Raw genomic sequence first — 23,367 nt, forward strand, 5'->3', positions numbered from 1 at the left:
ATCTCCAGAGAAACTGCGGCGGATCTATCTTGGTGGAGCGTGGAAGGCAATCTGTCTCAAGGGAAGCCTTTCCAACTGCCTCCATCGGTGGCCACAGTGATATCGGATGCATCCACCCTAGGGTGGGGTGCTCATCTGGGGGATCTGGAGGTCAAAGGTCTTTGGTCTCCAGAGAAAAGGTTGCTTCACATCAACCTTCTAGAATTGCGGGCGATACGTTTGGCGCTCAAGGCCTTCCTCCCTTCCCTTCGCGGTCAGTCAGTCCAGGTCCTGACGGACAACACGACCGCGATGTGGTACGTCAACAAGCAGGGAGGAGTGGGGTCGCAGTGTCTCTGCAGGGAGGCTCTGCGCCTCTGGTCCTGGGTTCAGGACCATCGGATTTGTCTGATGGCAAGTCATCTGGCCGGAGTTCTGAACGTTCGTGCAGACAGTCTCAGTCGGCAGTTCTCTGCCGATCACGAGTGGAGGCTTCACCCAGAGGTAGTTCACGACATCTTTCGGATGTGGGGGACTCCTCGGGTGGACCTGTTCGCCACTCGCGAGAATGCTCACTGCCTGTCATTCTGCAGTCTCCAGTATCCGTTGCAAGGAGCCTTGGGGGACGCGTTTCAGTTGAGTTGGGGAAATCAACTCCTTTACGCGTTTCCTCCCATACCCTTGATTCCTCGGGTTCTGAGGAAGATTCGCCAAGACCGGGCCCAGTCATATTGATCGCCCCGGATTGGCCAAGAAGGGTGTGGTATTCAGACCTTCTCCACCTCTCCTCTCACCCGTCGCTCCGTCTCCCTCACAGGGCAGATCTCCTCTCTCAGATGGAGGGGCAGGTTCTACACCCCCACCTCCAGACCTTACACCTTCATGCCTGGAGATTGAGCGGGGCAACCTGATTTCTTTTTCTCTCCCTCACGATGTGGTGGATGTCATTTTGTCAGCCAGGCGTGACTCCACTAAGTCCATCTATTCTTATAGGTGGTCTAAATTTGTTGCTTGGTGCAGGGAGAAATCTATAGACCCTTTGAGGTCCCATTTATCTGATGTGCTCCAGTTTGCCCTTTCTCTTGCTCAGCAGGGGCTTGCTGTTGCCACGGTGAAGGGTTATCTTTCTGCGCTGTCGGCTTTTATCTGTTTGCCTGACCAGCCTTCTCTTTTTAAGTCTCCCATTGTTTTAAGGTTTTTGAAGGGCCTCACTAATAGGTTCCCCTCCTACACCTTTTATTGTGCCTCAGTGGGATTTGAATCTAGTTTTGACATTTTTAATGGGTGCTCCTTTTGAGCCTCTTCACAAATGTCACATGAGGCTTTTGACTTTCAAAACGGTTTTTATCGTTGCAATCACCTCGGCAAGGAGGGTAAGTGAGCTTCAAGCTCTTAGTTCCAAGCCCCCATTCCTTACCATTCATGCTGAACGAATGGTTCTTAGGACCAGGGCTGCTTTTCTGCCAAAGGTGGTGACTCCTTTCCACCTTGGTCAATCCATTACCCTTCCTACTTTTTATCCTCCCCCTCACCCTTCCAAGGAGGATGAGAGATTACACCGTCTTGACCCCAAGAGGGCGGTGTCTTTTTACTTGGACAGGACTAAAGACTGTCGAGTGGACGACCAGCTCTTCGTTGGCTTTGCTGGCTGCAAGAAGGGAAGAGCGGTCCATAAGAGGACTTTGTCGAGATGGATCGTCCTCTGCATTAAGATCTGCTACTCTTTGGCCGGTAAGGACCCACCCGAGGGTATAAGGGCTCATTCAACTAGAGCTAAGTCTTCGACCTCAGCATTGGCTAGGGGTGTGCCTGTTGAGGATATTTGTAGAGCGGCAACTTGGTCTTCCCTCCACACTTTCGCGAAGCATTACTGCTTGGATTCCGAAGTGAGGAGGGAGGGTCACTTTGCGCGCTCTGTCCTTCAGGATTTCCTGGTTTAGAAGAGTGGACACCCTCCTCCGGGAGTGGGGACTGCTGTGGGACTCTATTCACAAGGTGAGGAATCCACACGGCAGATGTATCTATCAGAAGAACAAGTTACTTACCTTCGGTAACGCTTTTTCTGGTAGATACTATATCTGCCTGTGGATTCCTCACTGACCCACCCGCCTCCCCGTTGTCCACTCTTCTATGCCAGTGGTTTATATGATGTATTATTTTATGGTCAAGGATTTGTCTATTTCAAATGTTGTATTGCATTTGCTTCACACTGTGTGTGTTACCTTGATTTCTATACTGCGTATACTGTGTATAGGTCTACTGTCATCGGTCCGTCCGTGTGCTTCGAAGGCACGGAAAAAAGGGCGGAACTGATGTCATCACGCCGGCGTGGGCCTATAATAGGCGTCGGTGACGTCAGCGGAGTCGCGTGCGATGCCGTGCCTCTGTGACGTCCGGATCCACGTCGGCGCGAAGCTACAAAAGAATTTCCGAATGTTGCTGACGCAAGGGGATATTCACAAGGTGAGGAATCCACACGGCAGATGTATCTATCAGAAATAAGTACAAACAGTAGTGCATATACAAGCAGGTTTTTTTTGTTGGTAGAAATAGGTTATTTTCGTAAGGAAGTCATAGGATGGGTCTATGTATACACAGCACAGGTCCCACAACCCTACATAGGGCTGGCCGCGTTGTTTAGGGGAGGCATGGAAGATTTCGGTGAATTACTACACAGCATGTCGCCTACAACCCTTGGTGGGCCGGCCGCGTTTTGCAAGAGGCATAACATTAGATTGCAATGTGGTGGGAATTTCAAAACCCATATTCAGTACTTATATTATCATAACAAGGAGAAATGAAAAAAGGAAGGCAAAGAGCTTGCAAGAGAGGGATGAGGGAAATTAACGAATAGAGAACGAGAAGAGGAAAGGAAAGTAGGAGAGAGGGAACTGTGGCAAGGGGGCAATGATAGATGGAGTGGGGCAAGAGAAGAGGATCGCATTACGTGTAGTTACAAATAGTGGAGGTCGAGGCAGTTGCAAAGAGGAAAGTGATGTTGGGCTGGTGGAGGGCAAAAATAAAAAAGGGAGGGGGGGCAATGGTGTTCACTAGTCGGGTCGTCAACAGGGGCATGCACCGTGTAGAGCAAGGGGCAGGGCCAGTATAACTATGCAGTCAGCCTGTCTGGTTCAGTTGGGATCATAGCGTCTTCGAAGAGGCGTAAAGCCCAGAGTTTTGGTGGTAGAAGACGCGCATGGCCTATTTTACAGAGGTAGTTAACCAGTGGTTGCCATATTTTGGTACATCGGGTATCGCGGGACTGAAGGCACGCAGTAAAGAGTTCCATACATGCAGGTTTTTTAAAAGACTTCAATAAACAACTTACATTTCGCCCATCCAGTGTATGAGGTCTGCTGGCCAAAACTGTTCCAACGCAATTCGGATCTTTGAATTTTACAAATCCAAATCCTCGGGACTGGTTTGTGGTTTTATCTTTCATGATCACACAATCTACAACTTCACCAAACTGGCAAAAGTAACCACGTAACGTTTCTGCATTGAAAGAAATAAACAGGTCTATCAGGCAAGAGAACTTATGAGGAAAAAAAATCAGTTCTCATGCTAAATTATGCTAAAGGATGGCAATTAGACGTGCATGCTTTACTATCATGATATAAGCTGCTCAGCTACGTGCACACACTCTAGGTTATACGTTTAAGGTTTGACACTGTACGTCATATCCCAGAGTGCCTCTTGATGGGTAGGGTGGGTTTTTGTCTGTAAAATGTGAACGTGAAAACTAGTGTGCAATTGTTCGAATTTGGAATAAACTAAACTGATGCTACAGCTCACCGAATGCGGCACAATTTGTGGAAAATAAATTAGTTACCTCTAACTTTGGTTCTCCAGCATTCCTCGTCATCAGGCTAGAAAACCTCAGTAACCAAGTATGTAATTAGACTCAATAACATAAAAAACATAATAGGCTACACACAATCATGTCCACTTGATTGTGCGATTTAAACATCAGCCAACCAGACCTCAAAAGCCACAGAGGCTTCCAACTGCTAGATTTTATAGCTTATGACAATGGAGACGAGGTATGAATGGAAGGGCCTCATGAAAAGGGAGGATTGCATGTGAATCTATTAAAGATACCAAAGCTGGGGAACCACAGTTACATGTAACACCTTTTCTTCTCCAGCTTTGGATCCTTCATTTACATGCCAGAATGAAAAATTTGCAAAGCAGTACTAAAATTATTAGACCACTTTCTGGAACTGTTAGAGCCCACTCGGAGGAGCATGGCAAAAACACAGCTACTCTTTGTATGAGTCTTTCTAAAGGAAATCTGTAACCAGCGACATGGAGAAAGACGCACTCTTTCAAAGCACTAGTGCACAGACGTTGAATTCAAGAAACAGGCAGCAGTCAAACAAGATTTGCTGTGAAGGATTAGGCTACGTACCCTGTAAGCATCTGTTCTTGGCATGTACTGCTGTAGATTCACATGCTTTTTGTAGGTCCATCACTTAGTGTTTGGGCTCAGATGATTACAAGTTGCTTTTGTTCCTAGACGTTTCCTTTGAGTCATGTGGATGTGAACCCTCCTCTTGGTAATATTGCGCATGATCATCAACTCCATTTCCAGACTGTTTTGCCGTAGATAGGTGGGAATGGAGTAGTGTTATGTATCAGTAATGTGATGTCCATGCAGTAGTATGATGTAAGTGTATCAAGTGTATGAACTTAAATCTACACAGGGTTTTTGGGGAGGAGGGATGGGACATGCGAATCTACAGTACAACATGCCAAGAACAGATGCTTACAGGGTAAGTAAACAAATCCGTTCCAGGCATGTGTGCTGTAGATGCACATGCTTTGCATAGACTGTAAAGCAGTCGCTCTCCCTAGGCAGTGGTTAACCTGTGGGGCCTTGTTTGAAAGAGTTCTTAGAACTGCTTGGTCAACATTAGCTTGTTGACCTGCAAAGACATCCATACAATGTTTTGTTAAAGTGTAAGTGGACCGTGTTGCTGCATTTGGATTTAACCCTAATCTCTGGACTGGGGGAGAATGTTTTGATATGTTCTGCATTCTGTCCATCAATTGTGTGTCTTTTGCTCTGCAAATATCATCAATAGGAATGTTCCCTAAAAAGAGCCACAGAAGGTCCTATCTTCCTAATGGAGTGAGCTCCAGGAGGAAAAGGTTTAAAAAAAAAGCCTATTAAATTTATCATAGCAAGTTTGGATGCATTTAACTATCCATCTTGAAATGAGAGATTTTGAAATTGCCTTTCCCATGCGAGGAGGTGTGAAGGCAATAAACAATTCCTTTGCCTTTCTTTTAACATCGAAAGAATGTACATTTCTTTCTGCAACGGAATCTGGGGGCAAACAAGAAAATAGGTAAATCAATGGATTGATTACTATACAAATTGAATAACACTTTTGGAAGGAATTTAGTATCCGTGTGAAGTATTAACTTGTCCCTATGTAGTTGGAAGAAAGGTTCTTCCAGGGTTTGTTTTTTTTTGCAGAGTTTTATATAGCGCGAACTAGACCCGAACCGAATCAGGTATCAGAGCGCTTTACATAGCACCAGTTACGTTACATGAGGACACACATTCATTTTTTTTTTTTTGTTAGGTACGGGGAGATTAAGTGATTTGCCCAGAATCACAGGATGTTTGGCATCGTTACCGAGACTCGAACCCAGTTCCTCCAGGTCCGAGGTCGAGCGCCTTAGCCGTTAGGCCAACTCCTCATGCCAAAATATCACTGGCCCTTCTAAGTGAAGTGATAGCAATTAAAAAGGAAAGTTTCCATGATACGTATTGTAATTGTCAAGAGTGGAGTGCTTCAAAAGGAGGACAGATGAGTCTGGTTAGTACGATGGTAAAGTCCCATGCTAGTACAGGTGGAAGCCTGGGAGGAATAAATCTTAAGTCCCCTCATAAAAACTTTAATAAAAGGTATTCTGAATGATGGCAAGTGCTGTCTATTTTGCAAAAAGGCTGCCATAGCCACTAGATGTAAATGTATTGAAGAGTAGGACAACACTGCTGTCTGAAAGTGCAATAAGTAATAGTCTGTACTTTTGCATTAGGTGGGTTGATGGTTTGTTTCTGACCGTATGCAACAATCTTTTCCATGTAGCCACATAGCACTGCCTTGTGGTAGGTTTAAGGGCTTCTTGAAGAATGTCCATGCATTCTTGTGGCAAGTTTACGTTCCCAAATTTTAAGTTCTCAGGAGCCAAATTGCAAGATTAATTTCCTTGTGATCGGGATGTCTTTGTGTTCCCTTGCTCAGAGCATGAAGGTCCGGGTCGAGGGGGAAGCTTCTCGTGAAAAACTCGGGATAGTTCCAACAGTGTTGTAAACTATGGTTGGTAAGCCCATGTTGGTGTTATAAATATTATTGTAAGAGATTTGCCCGAGTTTCCGGACTATTAATGGAAGTAGTGGAAGAGGAGGAAAAGCATTTGCAAACATTCATGACCAGTTCATCCATAGAGCATTGCCCTTGGATTGTTGGTGTGGGTACCTGCTTTTAAGTTTGGGCATTTTGTATTTTCTTCAGTTGCGAACAGATCTAGATCGCAGTTGGCCAAAGGCAGGTGCATGTCCCGCCTTCTCTCTACCCTGGCCTAGGGAGCTCGGGAGCAAGCAGCAGCGCCATCTGTTTCCAATTATCACGCGCATGTCTCGTGTTCGCGTTAATTGGAAACGGATGGCGGTCACGCTGGCCCTGGTGCACTTTTGCTCCAAACGTGGCGATTCCACTTTCGCCGCAGACCTGGCACGTGCGGCCGTGCTTGTTGACAATGCTCATTGTGCTAGGTGGTCCTAATAAAACATTTGCTCCATAACTCGTTTGTTTCAACTTCTGTACAGTACAAAACAATATTCTTAAACACGAATTGTTAGCTTGTCTAGTAAAGGATACACCGCTAAACAGAGATTCTTATTTCTGTGCGCGCAGTTGCAAAGCCCTTGACAACCAGGAAGTGCAGGTCACAGGGTGGGCTGGCTGGGAAAGGCATGAGGGGAGTTGGAGCATCTACTGTGACGGAACAAAGCTCCTCAGACTCAGGGTGTAAAGAGAACTTTCCAGCTTGCCCTGGCATCATTCAGAGTCGAGAATTAAAGAAGCTTAACTAAAAATTTCAAGCCAGCTTCTGTCGGACTGCTTCGCACGCTTACTTTATTAAAGTGGGAATATCCGAAATGCCAGCACAAATACAAAGAAAACATCTTTTGAGACAGCTGAATAGATGCAGTGATGCTGTATGCTTACACGCCTGAATGAGCCGGCTCAAACCCACAATATTAGCAGTGACAGCGTGGTGAAACAGAGGTCAGATTTCACTCTGGCTGGGGCCCCTGGAGAGTGGTTGAACAACAATGTTGATGCAAAGTGTGTTTTGACTCCATTAAGGTACTTCCTCATCGTGTAAATGTGAAACAATAGCCATAATACGAATGTTAACCTTTTGAGAACATTAGGTCAGCGGATCCAGCTACGGGGCCCTTTCATCGACTTGTGGGATCCCTTTCAACCGCCGACCGCCCCCCACCCCCCCCTCCCGTCGAAAGCCTCTTGGAAAGTTATTTACAAGAGTGATGTTTTGCTGGCTGAAACACTATTTTCTTAGTTCCAGACTGCTTCGAAACGACCTATTCCAGCATTACATCGAGGTTCGGCTCCGGTAGAGACGGATTTGAAAGTGAAGCATTTCAGTCGCGAAAGCTTCGATTTAGTTAGAGCTGTGGTCGGATCCAAACCAGCATGTTTTTGTTTTCGGAGCCGAAACCTATGGTCATGGGGTTATAGACCCCGAGGTCGAGGCCCCCTGCATCAGGCTGAACTTTCAGAGCTAAGCTAGAGGGATAGGCTTCAGTCTCAGTTTTTCAGTGCTCGCCATGGCTTTTTTGCACTGCCGTCTTTTCGGCTGGAGCCCATGTATTGGGCTTTGGATCAGGGGTAAAAGTACTTGCGGTCCTATTATTCTGTGCCGCTGAAGGGTGGCGGAGTCCGGGTCGAATTGGGACTTAAAGAGTCTGAATCATATTAGGGATTGCTCCTGTGCTGCTGAAGCATAGTGTTCTTCCTCCTGTTGGCTGAAACTGTCCGGTACATTGTCTGCTTGTTTAAGCTGCATTTATTAGTGTCGAGAACGTCAATGTCGAAGAGTCTTTTTGATGGAAAAGTCTTGCAGACCTCAGCTTTCCTCTCGATTGGGCGAGAGCCATAGGTTGCAAACAGAGTGTTGGTCGGTATGGGGATACTTTGAGTGACACGTCAGACAGAAGTAGAACTGAGCTTGTTCCATTAGCAGGTCATTCTCTGAAGGACCGTGGAGGTGGATAAAAACAAGCCCAGACCAGGCATGGCCCATGGGCCGAGGAATCGAGCTGAAGACCCACTACATAGAAGGGTGATCACTTGGAACACAATTTGGCTATGTGATCAAGACAATACCAGTGAGTGGAAACCTACTAGAGAACTGAAGGGAGCCCGAAAGAGTCTAGAACCAGAGATCACATTACATACGAACCCATAAGGAGAAAAAAACAATCTGGAAATTGAGTCAATGATCATGTGCAATATTACCAAGAGGAGGAGTCATAAAGCCTTGTGACTCGAAGAAAACTTATTAAAACAGAAACAACTTGTAATCACCAAAACTCAACACTTGATGGCAGACTTATGCGAAGCATTCTATCAACAGCATACATCCCTCGAACACCGTTTTTTTTTTTAATTTAATTTTTTTTAAGTGAGCCTCCTTCCTTTTTTGTCCATGGACCACTGACATGTTGGCATCAACAGAGAAACATCTGTTATGAAGACTTGCAGTTGAAGGGTGCAGTGGGTGGGGAATCAGGGGGCGGATTAACTTTGACCTTTGAATATATGGTCATTGCTTTTACATTTCTGAAGCGCCTCTCATTTGGGAGGTGAATATGAACACATTGTCCCAGTCTACACATACTTGTTCCCACGGTAGGGGTAAGTGCTCACAAACTGTCCCCTTTCAAAGATGGCATTAGGGTAATAGAAGAATAAGATTTTATGTTATTAGTTTTTATATCGCGCACAGCTGCCCCAGCGAAGGGGCGTCCTGGCGCGTGAACAGGTACTGAAACATAACACAGAACAAGTGAAAGGACCCTAAGCGGGTACAGAAAACAGGCCAGTTTTGATCATACGTCTAAAAAGAGTGAGATTATTCAACGCACGGATGTGCACCAGGAGAGCATTCCACAAGCCAGCAGCAAGTACTCGATAAGAGCGGCCACCCATCCTACTGAGTTTAAAACGGGGGCAGAGCGCAAGATGGAGAGCCTCCGATCTCAAAGACCTCCGCGGGATGTAGGGAATGAGCAAGTTCGCAAGTGCCGGCGGCGAAGAAAGCTTCAGGATTTTAAAGGCCAAGCATAGCGACTTGAACTTAATTCTTTGCCTAACCGGCAGCCAATGTAGGGCAGAGATCGTACTGGACACTGAACAGTGTTTGGGAAGGCCAACAATGGCCCGAGCCGCAGCATTCTGTACCCTTTGAAGTCTAGATGCTTCGGCCTGATTAATCCCCAACAGCAGCACACTGCCGTAGTCCAGCCGAGATAGAACCGTGGCTTGAACCACGAGCTGCCGGGTAGAAGAATCAAAAAACTTGAGGACAGGTCTAAGGCCTCGCAAAATACCATAGCAGGTAGCTGCGACCTTCTTCGTGTGACTCGAGAAAGAAAGGGCCGAGTCCATCCAAATTCCTAGATTCTTTACCTCGGAGACAGGAACAGGAGTGACGCCCAATTCAGGCGGCCACCACTGATCTCCCCAGAGCTCTGCATGTTTCCCCAACACCTTAACTTCAGTTTTTTTGGCGTTCAGTTGTAAGCAATTGGATCTCAGCCAATTTGCTACGGCCAAAAGTCCTGCTCGGAATCTAGGGGCATCCACCTCAGGGTCACCACTCAGAGTCACCGCCAGCTGCGTATCGTCAGCATATGAGCTCATTGTCAGACCCCATTGTTTGAGATCGCAGCTAGCGGTTTAACATACAGGTTGAACAATGTTGGACTCAACGAGGAGCCCTGAGGGACCCCCAGATCCAGAGAATGGAAAGTGGACTGGCCAGGTGGTATAGCCACTTTGAAGGACCGACCGGAGAGGAAAGAGCAGAACCACTGAAGAGCAGTCCCCGCAATACCAGCCTCCTCCAGGCGCTGAGTCAGAATATGGTGGGACACAGTGTCGAACGCGGCGCTCAGATCTAATAGGAGGAGCGCCGCCGTTCGCCCAGCATCGAGCACCCCACGAAGGTGCTCGGTCATATAGAGCAACGCGGTCTCGGTACTGTGTCCCGACCGGAAACCATTCTGACTCGGGTCTAGGATATTATTGCGAGCAAGATGGTCAGATGGGATGGAATTTACATGCGCCTCAGTGATTTTGGCTACCCAGGGAAGAAGGGATATGGGGCGGTAGTTCTCAGGCAAAGCCGGATCTAAAGTAGCCTTCTTCAAAACAGGAGTAACTACCGCCTGCTTCCACGAGGAAGGGACCATTCCAGAAGATAGCGACAAATTAATTAAAGAAAGTATCGGAGCCCGACACGAGAGGGGAAGAGTCCTAATTTGGTCAGGCTTCAGCGGATCTAACGGAGAGCCAGATTTGATCCTGAGACCCAGTATGTCAAAGGCCTCCATGGACAAATCCGGCAAAGAGGACAGAATCTCTACCTCCGACGAGTTAAAGCTCCGTAACTCAGGGTCAGGCAGTGACCGGTTAAATCCTCGATAAATAGTCTGCACTTTTTCTAAAAAGAAGGATGCCAAACCTTCACAATGAGCGTCAGTGCAGATTGTGGTAGAGGTGGCCCTTTTATTCAAAAGGTCCTTAATGACCTTAAAAATTAGTTTTGAGGGATTGGTGCTGGTTTGGAATTCCTGGGCATAGAATGCGGCCCGGGCTCTGCAAATTGTGGTAGTTCTTGAGTTTGGCAAAATAAATGGACTTCAGATTAAGATCGTAAATCTTCCTCCATTCCCTCTCAGCTTTCCGGCAGATTTTTTTTAGCTCAGCAAGAGAGTCATTATACCATGGACTTGGTACTTTAGTATGGCATTTTGACCAGCGCATTGGTATAAGGGAATCGAGGGCGTCCGAAATCCATTTGCAGAACAGTTCGTAGCCCTGTTCCACATTCAGAATAAAGCCCAGTGGCTCTTTCTCCAGCATCCCGAAAAACTCCTCCAATTTCAGCTTATGCCACTGCCTTTTAAAAACCAATCTTTCCGCCGAGAAAGGGGCAGGAGACTTCCACCAACAGATGGTCAGTCCAGCCCACCGGGATCGGGTTGGACACCTTCGCCCTCTCAAGAGTAGTGAAAAAGGGGTCCAGAATATGGCCCCCAGAATGAGTAGGCAGGGTAACTAGTTGAACAAGTTGCAGTGCTTCAAGGTCCGCGAGCAGAGTGTCTATGCCCGTGGACGCCCTACAATCGAAATGGATATTAAGGTCGCCCGTGATGTTAAAATTTGCACAGCTAGGTGCAAGAGAACTTACCATATCGGCAAGGGCAGCCTTAAAAACTGTATCGTTATCTGGAGGACGGTAGATGAGAATGCCGCTTAGAGTGAAATGATGACTGAAGGCCACTTTAAAAAGGGCACTCTCACAGGCAGGCAGATCAAGGGATTTCCAATCCGAGGGGAAGCACGATTTTACTGCCATAGCGATGCCACCACCCCTTGTCGGACGGTTCAAAGTAAAAACCGTATATTCAGGTGGAAAAGTAAGGTTGAGGATGGCGGCATCAGAATCTTGTAACCACGTTTCCGTGAGGAAGAGTAGGTCGGGCGAATCCTTAACTAAGAGGTCATGTACATATTGATAATGCTTAACCAACCACCTCACGTTCAGATTCCAGATCCGTAGCATACGGCCCGCGATGTTATTATGTGTGGTCGAGACACTCTCTTCCAGCAGTCGAATCCTGGCCGGTTTGTCTAAAGACCAGCTATTGCAGGCGCATACATATGGGCCGGATAGAGGGTGTACCGGATCGCACCGACAAACACCAAGTCTTCCAGCAATGGACAATAGCTCATCCCGAGTATAGCTAAGTATCGGAGGTGTCGACATGATATTAATCGAGCTAAGTGCCCAGAGTCCTACCGCGTCTCGCGCTTCCTCGTCGCTGACGGGCGCAGACGGGCACGACTCCGGCACAGCGAGGGCGCCCCGACTGCGCGTCCCGCTGCGCGGGAGAGGGCGACTTTAAGTAGGCGCTCCCAGGAACAGGACGAGCGTGAGGACGCTCAAAGATGGCGCCCGCCGAGCTGGGAAAAGCCCAAAGCAAGATGTCGCCCAAAACGGACCACCCCAGGGACCCGGACCCACCAAAGCGGCGGTGCTGACAGCTCAATTATGTGCGGTAAGAGGGAGGGAGAGAGCCCAGCCTAGACCCGCTAAAACCAGGGGAAATATAAAATAAATGAACACAAATAGTAAACCAGGAAATGTTAAAAAACGAAGCGCCAGCAGCAGCGCAAATGCAGCAATACGAATACCTGTTCAGGCAACAGGCATCTGAAAATCCGCCTTAAGTAGGCGCGCCCAGGAACAGGACGAGCGTGAGGACGCTCAAAGATGGCGCCCGCCGGGCTGGGCAAAGCCCAAAGCAAGATGTCGCCCAAAATGGACCACCCCAGGGACCCGGACCCACCAAAGCGGCGGTGCTGACAGCTCAATTATGTGCGGTAAGAGGGAGGGAGAGAGCCCAGCTTAGACCCGCTAAAACCAGGGGAAATACATAATAAATGAACGCAAATAGTAAACCAGGAAATTTTTAAAAACCAAGCGCCAGCAGTAGCGTAAATGCAGCAATACGAATACCTGTTCTTCCCATCAATGCTTTGCCAATCCAGACTACTGCTTTTAGTTTTGAACATTGACGTATTGGTTTGCTTCCCCTAACTAGAAATAAAAATACTATCCCTTCACCTGTACAAATTCTGGCTCTTAGGATATGATGTCCTGGGCTGGACTCAGACTTTTTCGCACTGACTGCCAGATGTAGGGTTGGAAAGCATCTCCATCAAATTCTTTAGCATACTCTGGGCTTGCTGTCGGGTAGGTCTTCGATTAAGCAAATGATTAGATACTGTTAGATCACACAAAAGTTTTTTGAAGTTATTCAGCTACTGGTGCCATACATTTGGTGAAAACCGGATGTGTAAATTAAGTCAGAAGGGTAGTATCTTGGATTGGAGCAGGCAAGCCACCTTCATGAAACAATGGAACTCTCTGTGCTATGCATGTACTAGAGCATCACAACAGGCACCTTCGAGAAACAATGAAGACAGAACGTCTCTCTTCATGAATAATATCAAAATATCCAAATGTGATCAGCGAAACCTCTGTTTCTTTTAAACCTAAGTTGAGGTGTCTTAGTTCCAAGGACTGATCCTCTACAAGATTCCATTTTCTAACTGCTCCATTTGTTACTTCATAAAATAGCAGGTCGTCTCCAGTGGACTTTAGAAGGTGAATAAGCTCTGAGATCTAACTCGGAAACCACTCGTCAGATGCCAAACTAAAAGGTGTCTCAGACTTCATGTGCATCGAAGAAGATCAGTGGTATCCGTCAGAACATTTTTTTTCATCTGCTTGTTATAAATGATAAATACGCTTCTTTGATTTGTGCTTCATTAGAGCCAGTGGAGGCTGCAATGGAGTAAAAGGTTGAATGACGATGGTACAGAGGCATCCTCTTGACTGCTAGTTACTTCAGCTTTCCTCAGCCAGTGGTGCCAGCCAGTGCTCTTCAGCAGAGGAGCGCAGCAGAACGGAAGTTCGGACATCAATATAGGTCACCTCCAGATTCTATTCTCACTGGTTGTCCTCATCTGGCCTGTCTACTACATAGGACAGCCATAAGAGCCTCTTGTAGTGTATGGGACCTTCACGTAGAAACCAGAGGAAGAGCCAAAAGAAACGGACATAAGTTCCTGAAATCCTTAACATCTAATGTCTCTACATACAGTGCCTCGACTTGGAGCATGAGTATCAGTGACTGATAAGAGGCCTGAGGGCCCCTAAGGGGTAATCAGACCTTATCACACCAGCAGTTGTGGTAAACAGAGAACCCCACCTTACTCCTCTGGAGATAGTGCACTGCATGACAGAACAGACAAGTTCCCCCGACTTTGCCCCAAGGTAAACACCCTCACCACCCGTGTTGCTTATATGACACAGCATCACCAAACTTATTTTACACTTGATAATTGAGTGGGAATCTAGGAGACAAACAACATGTTACTACATGATTTTTTTCCTCCAAAAGGCACAATTACGGAAACTCAAGGGAGACTGGGAAAAAGATGAACAAAGCTAGAAGATTTTTAAAAATGCTGCTTTTGAGCGATAAAAAGCTTTTAAAGTAGCACTATACAGGTATTCTCCAAAGGGGAGCTGGAAATACAAACAGCCTCCCGATCCTGTACGGCACAATGGGAAGGCAAGGAGTTTCTGTAATCCTTTAAGGTGGAGTGTCTTTCTGGCCCTGTTAATACTTGACCTATTAGAAACTACATTTTCCCTGTACTTTTTCCTCCAGTATGCATCATAACCCAGATACTTACACAGGAGCAGATTTCAACCACCCACTGGTCTCACCCTGGTGTAGGAACAGCAAGACAGGTTCACGTTTATGACCATGATTGAAGAACCACAAGAACTGAGTGTGTTAATCCTAGTTAGAAACATCTGTGCTTGGCATAGCTCCGGATCGAGAGAACAATGGAGTAAGGAGACATATATGCCAGATTGGGCACATCCTTCCAAATCACAAATTTTCCAAGGGTCTGCTTTACATATAGCGACATAGTCTAAGTATCAAAAAACATATTGCAAACTCAAATGCACAAAGAATTTAGAGCTCACCCTGAGTAGTGCTCCAGTCCAGGCCTCCCACAAAGAGTTTTCTGAAATAACAAAAGGAAGGTTTTAGACCAAATTAGAGCAGGATTTGATGGCTGAATCCTCTGGATGTTTGTTCGATAATCTGACAAATAACCATTTCACAGGTGTGCTTTTAGTAAAACTTTTTTAAAAAGGAGGGGAATAAGTAACTTATTTGTAATCCTAGTTATTCAGCATGGCTTTCTGCCAGAAATCATAAAAGGTAGAATATCTCTGTGCAGGTCTACTCTGTATGAACCACTAAGCAACTCCACCACTGGCTAAAACTCTCATCCCTAAACTTTCACTCAGTTCCAACCCCTCAACCAACATGCATCATAAAGCAACTAAAAGGTGTTGTCAAGGCTCCCAACAGGCTTCTCTCAAATGTAGAAAGCAAAAATGTGGTGGACGGTTTGGTTTGAAACGTTTTACTTTCAAATAACCACAAACGTCGATTGAACTACCATGTTAGTAACCAATTAAATGTTTGTATTGGTATGAATTAACAACTTGTTTTGTGCACTTGGGGCTGATGACAACCAACAGGCTAGCATTCCCAAAAATCTGATTGTGCAGTTTGTTTTGTGTGTTGAAAAAAATGTTGGCGAGTACATCTTTTGAACCACAAACTACCATTATGGCTCTATTAAGCACCTATGTAACATTCATGGCCCATACAGGATTTTTTTTTATTGGACTGGATAACCTGAAACAGCAGACTTGTTGGTGGGGAGGAAGATCTGAAATGGTAAACACGTTTTACATCCCTTCTTCCAGCTAGTTGACTAGCCCCTTCTTCAACGGCCATCCTCGCCAGTATCTATTCTGCTCCGTCACACCCCACAAGCACCATGGTCTGCTACAAATGAACTAAGCTTCAATGTTGAGAAGTGAAGCTCCATTATGCAAGATTTTGGTGCAAGGAGTTGGAGGTGGAGGGGGAAGGCAGTAGTTAAAATGGACACGCAATGAGCAAATGAGTAACTAAATTCTCTGTTGCTCAAAAGCCAGATGTAAATTTACATTCAATAAAGAAACAAAGCAAATTAAAGCATATGATGAAAAAGGATTAGTTACTTACCTGTAATCCTAGTTCTCTTCTAGCGGTATCCTCATCAAAGTCATAAGCACTAGAATATTCCCACCCATGTGCGGGTCCCGGAAACACAAAAATATATTATATATATATATATATATATACATACACACACACACACGCAACTGCAGCGATGAATAATGCTGTAAGAACTCCCCATTATATCATAAAAGCATACATTAGAAACAGGGAAAAACAACAGCAAAACATGTTTTGAATCTGTTTTAATGCTTAGCAGTCAGAAGAGAACTCTCACATAGGACTGAAAGCATATACAGCTCCCAGGCTGCATTGCAAAAACAGTCTAAAAAGACTGAAAAGCTAACTCATAGCAACATAGAGATAAACTGGCACCGTGCCTTTAAGACAGTCATGACCCCCAGCTTCCCATCATGCCTCAGGGGAGACCGTCAGGTCAGTTGTTCTTTTCGGTGACTCAGAAAGCCATGACACAAAGATTTGACATTACCTCATTAAAAACACAATGATCCTTTGCCCGGGGAGATGGGAGGGTTGCTTATAACTTTGATGAGGATACCCCTGGAAGAGAACTAGGATTAAAGGTAAGTAACTAATCCTTCTCTTCCAGGGAATCCTCATCAATAGTCATAAGCACTAGAATAGAATAGCGAGCCTCACCTCATCCACCTGCGGGCAAAGGAACCTAACGAACAAGTTACTTACCTTTGGTAACGATAGATCTGTAAGAAACAGTAGTTAGTAATAGATTCCTTACCTTAGAATATCCCCAGGCGCAAGACTGGATCCGGAAATTTTTGCGTACCAGTACCCTTGCGCGTCGGTAGGCGTCGTCTGCGGCTCCGCGTCCATCGTCGGCGCCGTGATGATGTCGTCGGAGTACTTAGACGCCGCCTCCGCGTGCTGACGTCAGTTCTTAGACACAGCTTTTCCGTGCCAGAAACGCAGAGCCATGTTAAAAACCAACCCTGGTGCCATTGAAACTAGGGCCCTGAAAGGGGATGACCTTAACCCTAGATATCGGTTCGCAGAACGGGGAGGATGGGCGGGGCGGTAAGGAATCTAATACTAACTACTCTTTCTTACAGATATATCGTTACCGAAGGTAAGTAACTTGTTCATCTGAAAGAAAAAGGTTAGTATTAGATTCCGTACCTTAGAATAGATACCCCAGCAATACCAACCCCGGTGGTGGGTCTGCGAACCAATAATCACACCAGAAAGTCCTGGAGGACGGAACGGCCAAAGAAGCCATCCCTCCGGACTTGGCTGTCCAGGCAGTAGTGTCTTGCAAACGTGTACAGGGATGCCCACGTAGCTGCCTGACAGATGTCCTGCAAGGGGACTCCCCGCCCCAGGGCAGTGCTAGCCGCCGTGGCCCGAGTGGAATGGGCCCTCAGCCCAACAGGAGGCTCCTCCCTCGCCAAGGAGTAACATGCCTTGATACACAAGACGACCCACCGAGAGATGGTCCTCTTGTACACCGCCCGTCCCTTCTTAGCGCCCATGTAACCAACAAAGAGTTGGTCATCGCCCATGTAACCAACAAAGAGTTGGTCATCCGGAACTGACGTGTGCGATCTAGATAGAACGAAATCGCACGTTTTGGGTCCAGACGGTGGAGCCGCTCTTCCTCTTTAGAGGGATGCGGAGACGGAAAGAAGGTGGGCAAGGTGATAGACTGCCCGATGTGGAAGGCCGTGACAACCTTGGGCAGGAAAGATGGCCTAGTCCGCAACACAACCTTTTCCGGATGGACAGAAAGGAAACGGGGTTTAGATGAAAGAGCCTGGAGCTCACTCACTCTCCTGGCAGAGGTGATGGCAACCAGGAAAGCATTCTTCAGAGTAAGAAGGCGGAGAGGACAGTTGTGTAGTGGCTCAAAGGGAGCGCACATCAGAAAGGTAAGAACAAGGTTCAAGTTCCACTGAGGCATCACAAACGGAACAGGAAGGGACATGTGTGTGATGCCCTTCAGAAAACGAGTTACAATAGGGGACTTGAACAAAGAAGGTTGATCAGGCAGCCTTAGAAAGGCTGAAAGGGCAGAAAGGTAGCCCTTGATAGTGCCCAGAGCAGAGCCCTGCTGGGCAAGAGAAAGAAGGAAGAGAAGAACCTCAGAAAGAGGGGCAAAAGTGGATCCACAGCCTTTGCTGTGCACCAGGCCACAAATGTATTCCACCTGCAGGCGTATACCGATTTTGTGGAGAGACGCCTGGCTGCCAGAATGACATTACAGACTTCAGGAGGCAAGTCAAATGGCCTCAACTGTCGCCGCTCAATCTCCAAGCATGGAGGTGGAGACTGGACAGGTTCGGGTGGAGGACCGTCCCCTGCTGCTGCGACAGAAGGTCCTCCGGAAGAGGCAGACGAACCGGGGGATCGACTGACATACTGAGTAGCTCGGGATACCAGTATCTTCGTGCCCAGTCCGGAGCCACAAGGATGACATGGGCCCGGTCACGTTTGATCTTCTTCAGCACGCTGGGCAGAAGTGGTATAGGCGGAAAAGCATACAACAGACCGCAACTCTACTCACGACGAAAAGCATCTCCGAGCGAGTGCCGCCTTGTAAATTCCAACGCGCTGAGCTAATGACATTGCGCGTTCTCTTCTGTGGCGAATAGATCTAACCAAGGCTCTCCCCATTGCTGAAAGAGGCCTTGCGCCACGTCCGAGTTCAGACGCCATTCGTGATCCATCATGCACCGACAGCTGAGTTAGTCTACCCTGGCGGTCAGGGAACCTGACAGGTGTTGAACCACCAGGGTCACGCCCTGATGTTCCAGCCCCTGCCAGAGGCGCAGAGCCTCCTGGCAAAGGGTCCACGACCCCACCCCGCCCTGTTTGTTGCAGTACCACATGGCGGTCGTGTTGTCCGTGAACACCTGCACTACACTCCCCCGAACAGAGGGGAGGAATGCCTTCAGTGCGAGACGAATCGCCCGCAGCTCCAAAAGGTTGATATGGAGCCGGGACTCCGCCGGAGACCAGAGGCCTCTGATCTCCGCCTCTCCCATGTGGCCTCCCCAGCCCTGGAGGGACGCGTCCGTCAGAACTACGTGCTCCGGTTGGGGAAGGGAGAGGGATTTGCCGCTGACCCAATCGCAGTCTGTGAGCCACCACTGCAGCTGTCTCGCAGTGCCCTCCGAGATCAGGACATGGTCGGAGAGGTTGCCCTGATACTGGGCCCACTGAAACTTCAGGTCCCACTGCAGAGCCCGCATCCGCCACCGGGCGTGATGCACCAGAAGGATGCAGGAGGCCATCAGCCCCAGAAGCCGCAGCGTCAACCAGACCAAGATCCGGGATAAAGGCTGAAAGAGTGGAATCAGAGCCTGAATATCCTGAACCCGCTGTTCGGGCAGATAAACCTGAAACTGCGCCGAGTCGAGAACCGCTCCGATGAAGAGGAGCTTCTGAGAGGGGCACAGGTGTGACTTCGGCACACTGATGGAGAACCCCAGTTGGTGCAGGAGGTCTGCCGTCGTCTGGAGGTGGCCGGTGACTGTCTGGGGCGAGCCCGCCTTCAACAACCAGTCGTCGAGGTAGGGGAAGACTGAAACCCCTAACCTGCACAGATGAGCTGCGACCCCCGCCATCACCTTTGTGAACACCCGTGGGGCGCTGGTAAGGCCGAAGGGGAGCACGGTAAACTGAAAGTGCTCGTGGCGAACCGTGAACCGCAGGTAGCGCCGGTGGGCCGGCAGGACGGGGATGTGGAAATAAGCGTCCTGCAAGTCCAACGCTACCATCCAGTCTCCTGGGTCCAGGGCAGCTAAGACCTGAGCCAGTGTGAGCATTTTGAACTTCTACTTCCGGAGGAAGCCGTTGACATTCCGTAGGTCCAAGATAGGGCGTAGGCCCCCTTTGCCCTTCTTGGGTACCAGAAAGTAGTGGGAGTAGCAACCACACCCTACTTCTGGCCCAGGAAAGCGCTTGATGGCCCCCTTGGCCAAGAGGGCCGTAACTTCCTCCTGCAGAAGTCGCAAATGATCTCCCGATACACAGTGGTTCTGCGGTGGCATGGCTGGAGGAGTCGCCCCTTCGGACGATTTGCAGTACCCACCTGTCCGATGTGACAGTGCGCCAGTGGAGGAGGTGATGGCGAACCCTGCCCCCCACTGGCGACACATGGGCCTGAAAGCACGGACTAGGAGGGTTTCGAGGCGGATGCTGCGGGGGAAGGTGTGGACTGTCATCGCCGTTGTCCCCGACCGCCGCCACGGCGGTGTCCACAGCCGCCACCGCGTTGGGTATTACTCTGCGGTGCATGGCTGGCAGCACGTGTGGGTACACCCCTTCCTTGGCCACGAAAGGAGCGAAAGGCACCCGTTTGCTGGCGCGGGGCCGAAAGGCCCAAGGACTTGGCCGTAGCCCTGGAGTCCTTAAAGCGCATGGTCTGCCTTGTCGCCAAAAAGGCGACGGCGATCAAACGGCATGTCCATGAGTGTGTTCTGGACATCAGCCGAGAAGTTGGCGGACCTCAACCAGGCGTGGCGACGAATCGCCACCGTCGTTGCCAATGCTCTGAGCAGTGAGTCGGTGGTATCCAGTCCACACCGAATAGAATAACGTGCCGCATCTCGGCCTTCCACAATGGCTTGGCCGAGTTTAGCCCATACCTCAAACGGGCATTCTGGCAGCACTTCCGCGACAGTGTCCCACAGGGAGTGCGTGTATCGGCCCAAGAGGCAGGCGGTGTTGGAAGACCGCAGTCCTAGACTTAGGGAGGAGAATACCTTCTTGCCGTATTGCTCATACCTCTTGGATTCCCTGTCAGGCGGAGCCGACGGGAACGCGGTCTGGGAATTGGAGGCCTGGATCACCAGGCTCTCAGGGGTGGGGTGGGTGGACAGGAAACGAGGGTCGCCCGGGGGGCAGGCTGTGGCGTCTGGCCACGTTCCTATCTACAGGCGAACCTGTAGCGGGCCTGGACCAAGTGCCCAAAAGAACGTCGGACAAGGCCTCATTAAACGGCAGCAGAGGATCAGCCGAGCTTGACTGCGGTTTAAGGACCTCAGTGAGGAGCTTAGTCCTCACGGCCCCGGCGGGGAGTTCAAGGCCCAAGGCCTTGGCCGCCCGCGTCAGCACCACACTGTAAGTAGCCCCCTACTCCGTAGCCATGGTAGGAGGTGAGACAAAACCAGTGTCTGGCGAAGTGTCCAGACCGCTGGCATCCCCAAGTCCACCTGTCCAGTCCTCCTGGGACTGACACTCCCGTGTCAGAGGGTCCTCAGACCTCTCCCAATCCTCCTCATCACCCATCTCCTGGTACTCAGGGGTGTCAAATGATGGGGCCGGACCGGCTCATGAAAGATGAACTCTCCGAACGGCGTCTGAAGCGGCGTCGTTACGGCGCCGGATTGAGGGAGGCATCGGGGACGGCGCCGGGGGTGACACCTGAGGTACCGGCACCGGGAAGGTCGTTCGGTCCACCGGCGAGGATCCGGAACCGGACCCATTGGGGGCCTACGGCGCCGGGCACGAAGGCACTGGCGGCGCCGAGGCCGAAGCACCCGACAGCGTCGGGCCGGAGCCCCCGACCCGTTCGGGCCCACAGAGGGGTCCGCTGGGCCCAAAGGCGCCGCGGAGCCCGTCGGAGAAGAGAGGGACCTCATGGCCATGAGGGCCGGACGCGATGCCTGCGACTCCTACGGAGCCGCGTGGGCGGTGCCACCTGAACCCCCGGCCGCGTCGAGCGAGCGCCGTGGGGAGTCGGAAGAGCTTCTTGTGCTTACCTGACGACTTCGACCCTGAGGAGTGATGTCGACTCCCGGAGCTACGATGGCTCCGCTCCCGCGACCGGTCCCTCAACCTCCCTCCGGACCGGGACCGCTCCCGCCTAGCTTTCGAAGTCAGGGCCCGGCAGTCGGAACAGGTCTTGTCGTCGTGGTCGACGCCGAGACAGTGGAGACACCGACGGTGAGGGTCGGTGACCGACATCAGTCGGTCGCAATCCTCACAGGGCTTAAAACCTGGCATCCCTACCGGCACCGTTCGGAGTCGAAGACTCAAAAAAGAATGATCAAAAGAGATCAAGAAGTTTAGTCAAAAAAGACTAAGGTACCACTTTTTCCGGATCTGCGCTGCTGGCGCGGAAGAAGAACTGACGTCAGCACGCGGAGGCGGCGTCTAAGTACTCTGACAACGTCATCACAGCGCCCACGACGCCGTACGCGGAGCCGCAGACGACGCCTACCGACGCGCAAGGGTACTGCTACGCAAAAATTTCCGGATCCAGTCTGACACCTGGGGATATTCTAAGGTAAGGAATCTATCACTAACGTGTCTCTTTCAGATATAGAAGGTAAGGAAGAATGACGTCTTCCTGCCCCTTCGTAGGGTCAAAATGATTTTCAACACACCATAGGTAGAACGCTCTTGTGGAGGGCCTCTTAGCCTCTTTCAGAATATGCATGCAGTCCTGCGGCAGATTCAAGGCCTAAATGATTGCGATTGACTCCAGGGGGGCCGTAACACGGCATGTCTTACATTACCTCTGGCCTGTGGAACGGACGACATTTTAGCTCATAGCGCTGCCCTTACTGGTGACATTCGCTTGCCCCGGTCCAACATTATGTGCAAATGCAATACCTTAGTTGATCGGGAAGGGACTAATGGCCTAAACCAACCACATGATCGTATGGTAGTTAATATCGTTAAAAATAATAACGATTTCAACCAGGAGGTATTGGTTACTAATCTATGCGGGGTGTACCACCCAATGAAGCAATGGGTAGTCCAGACACTCACAATAGAGCTGTCCATACGAGTACCCTTACCTTATCAACTATGGTGTCATGGAATGTGGCGGGGCTTAGAAGTAAGGTAACATCTTTGGACTGGCTAGCCTTTCTGGATGATAAGGATATAATCCTCCTTCAGGAAACATGGCAGGTAACACCGGAACATAAGCAAGGATATCTAAATTTCTATACCTCTGCCATCCCTAGCTTACGGGGAAGACCGAAGGGAGGCTTGTTGACATGGGTCAAGCAGGACAGTAGATATTCTGTTACCCAGTTGGTCACAAACAGCCCAGATATTTTGTTAATTAAACTTAAAAGGTTAGACGTTAAGGACCTCCTTGTTTTTAATATTTATTCAAGGGGGCTCTCAGGTGGAAAACCTACTGAATTAGTTGATCAGTTAGATAGTCTCCTTGAGCGATATCGCTCAAAATGTAATATTATTGTGGCAGGAGATTTTAACTGTTGCTTTGAACCCCTAGATAACGATGATATGGATCTTACAATTGAAGAGGATTATATTTGGAAGATCCCTCAGCTGACAATACCACCTATCAAAAAATGGTCAGAGGCAGCTTTACAACTCAAAGTCCTTTGTGTGGAGCATGGTCTACGTGCCACTAATGGAAGAATGGG

The 23,367-nt window shown here is 48.9% G+C and overlaps 1 protein-coding gene across 18 annotated transcripts in view; it reads right to left on the reverse strand.

The window, feature by feature from the left end:
- Positions 1-23,367, reverse strand: part of DAZAP1 (DAZ associated protein 1) — a 519,254-nt gene that overhangs the window by 466,475 nt on the left and 29,412 nt on the right. For all 18 annotated transcript variants that reach the window (XM_078669912.1, XM_078669924.1, XM_078669928.1 and 15 more), the window contains 2 exons: positions 14,884-14,924; positions 3,308-3,474 (listed from right to left, as the gene is read on the reverse strand). In XM_078669912.1, coding sequence (XP_078526038.1) covers positions 3,308-3,474; positions 14,884-14,924 — 208 coding nt within the window. The remainder of the gene's footprint in view (positions 1-3,307; positions 3,475-14,883; positions 14,925-23,367) is intronic.

This window comes from Lissotriton helveticus, chromosome 12 (genome assembly GCF_964261635.1).
Source record: "Lissotriton helveticus chromosome 12, aLisHel1.1, whole genome shotgun sequence".
Classification (NCBI taxonomy): Eukaryota; Metazoa; Chordata; class Amphibia; order Caudata; family Salamandridae; genus Lissotriton; species Lissotriton helveticus.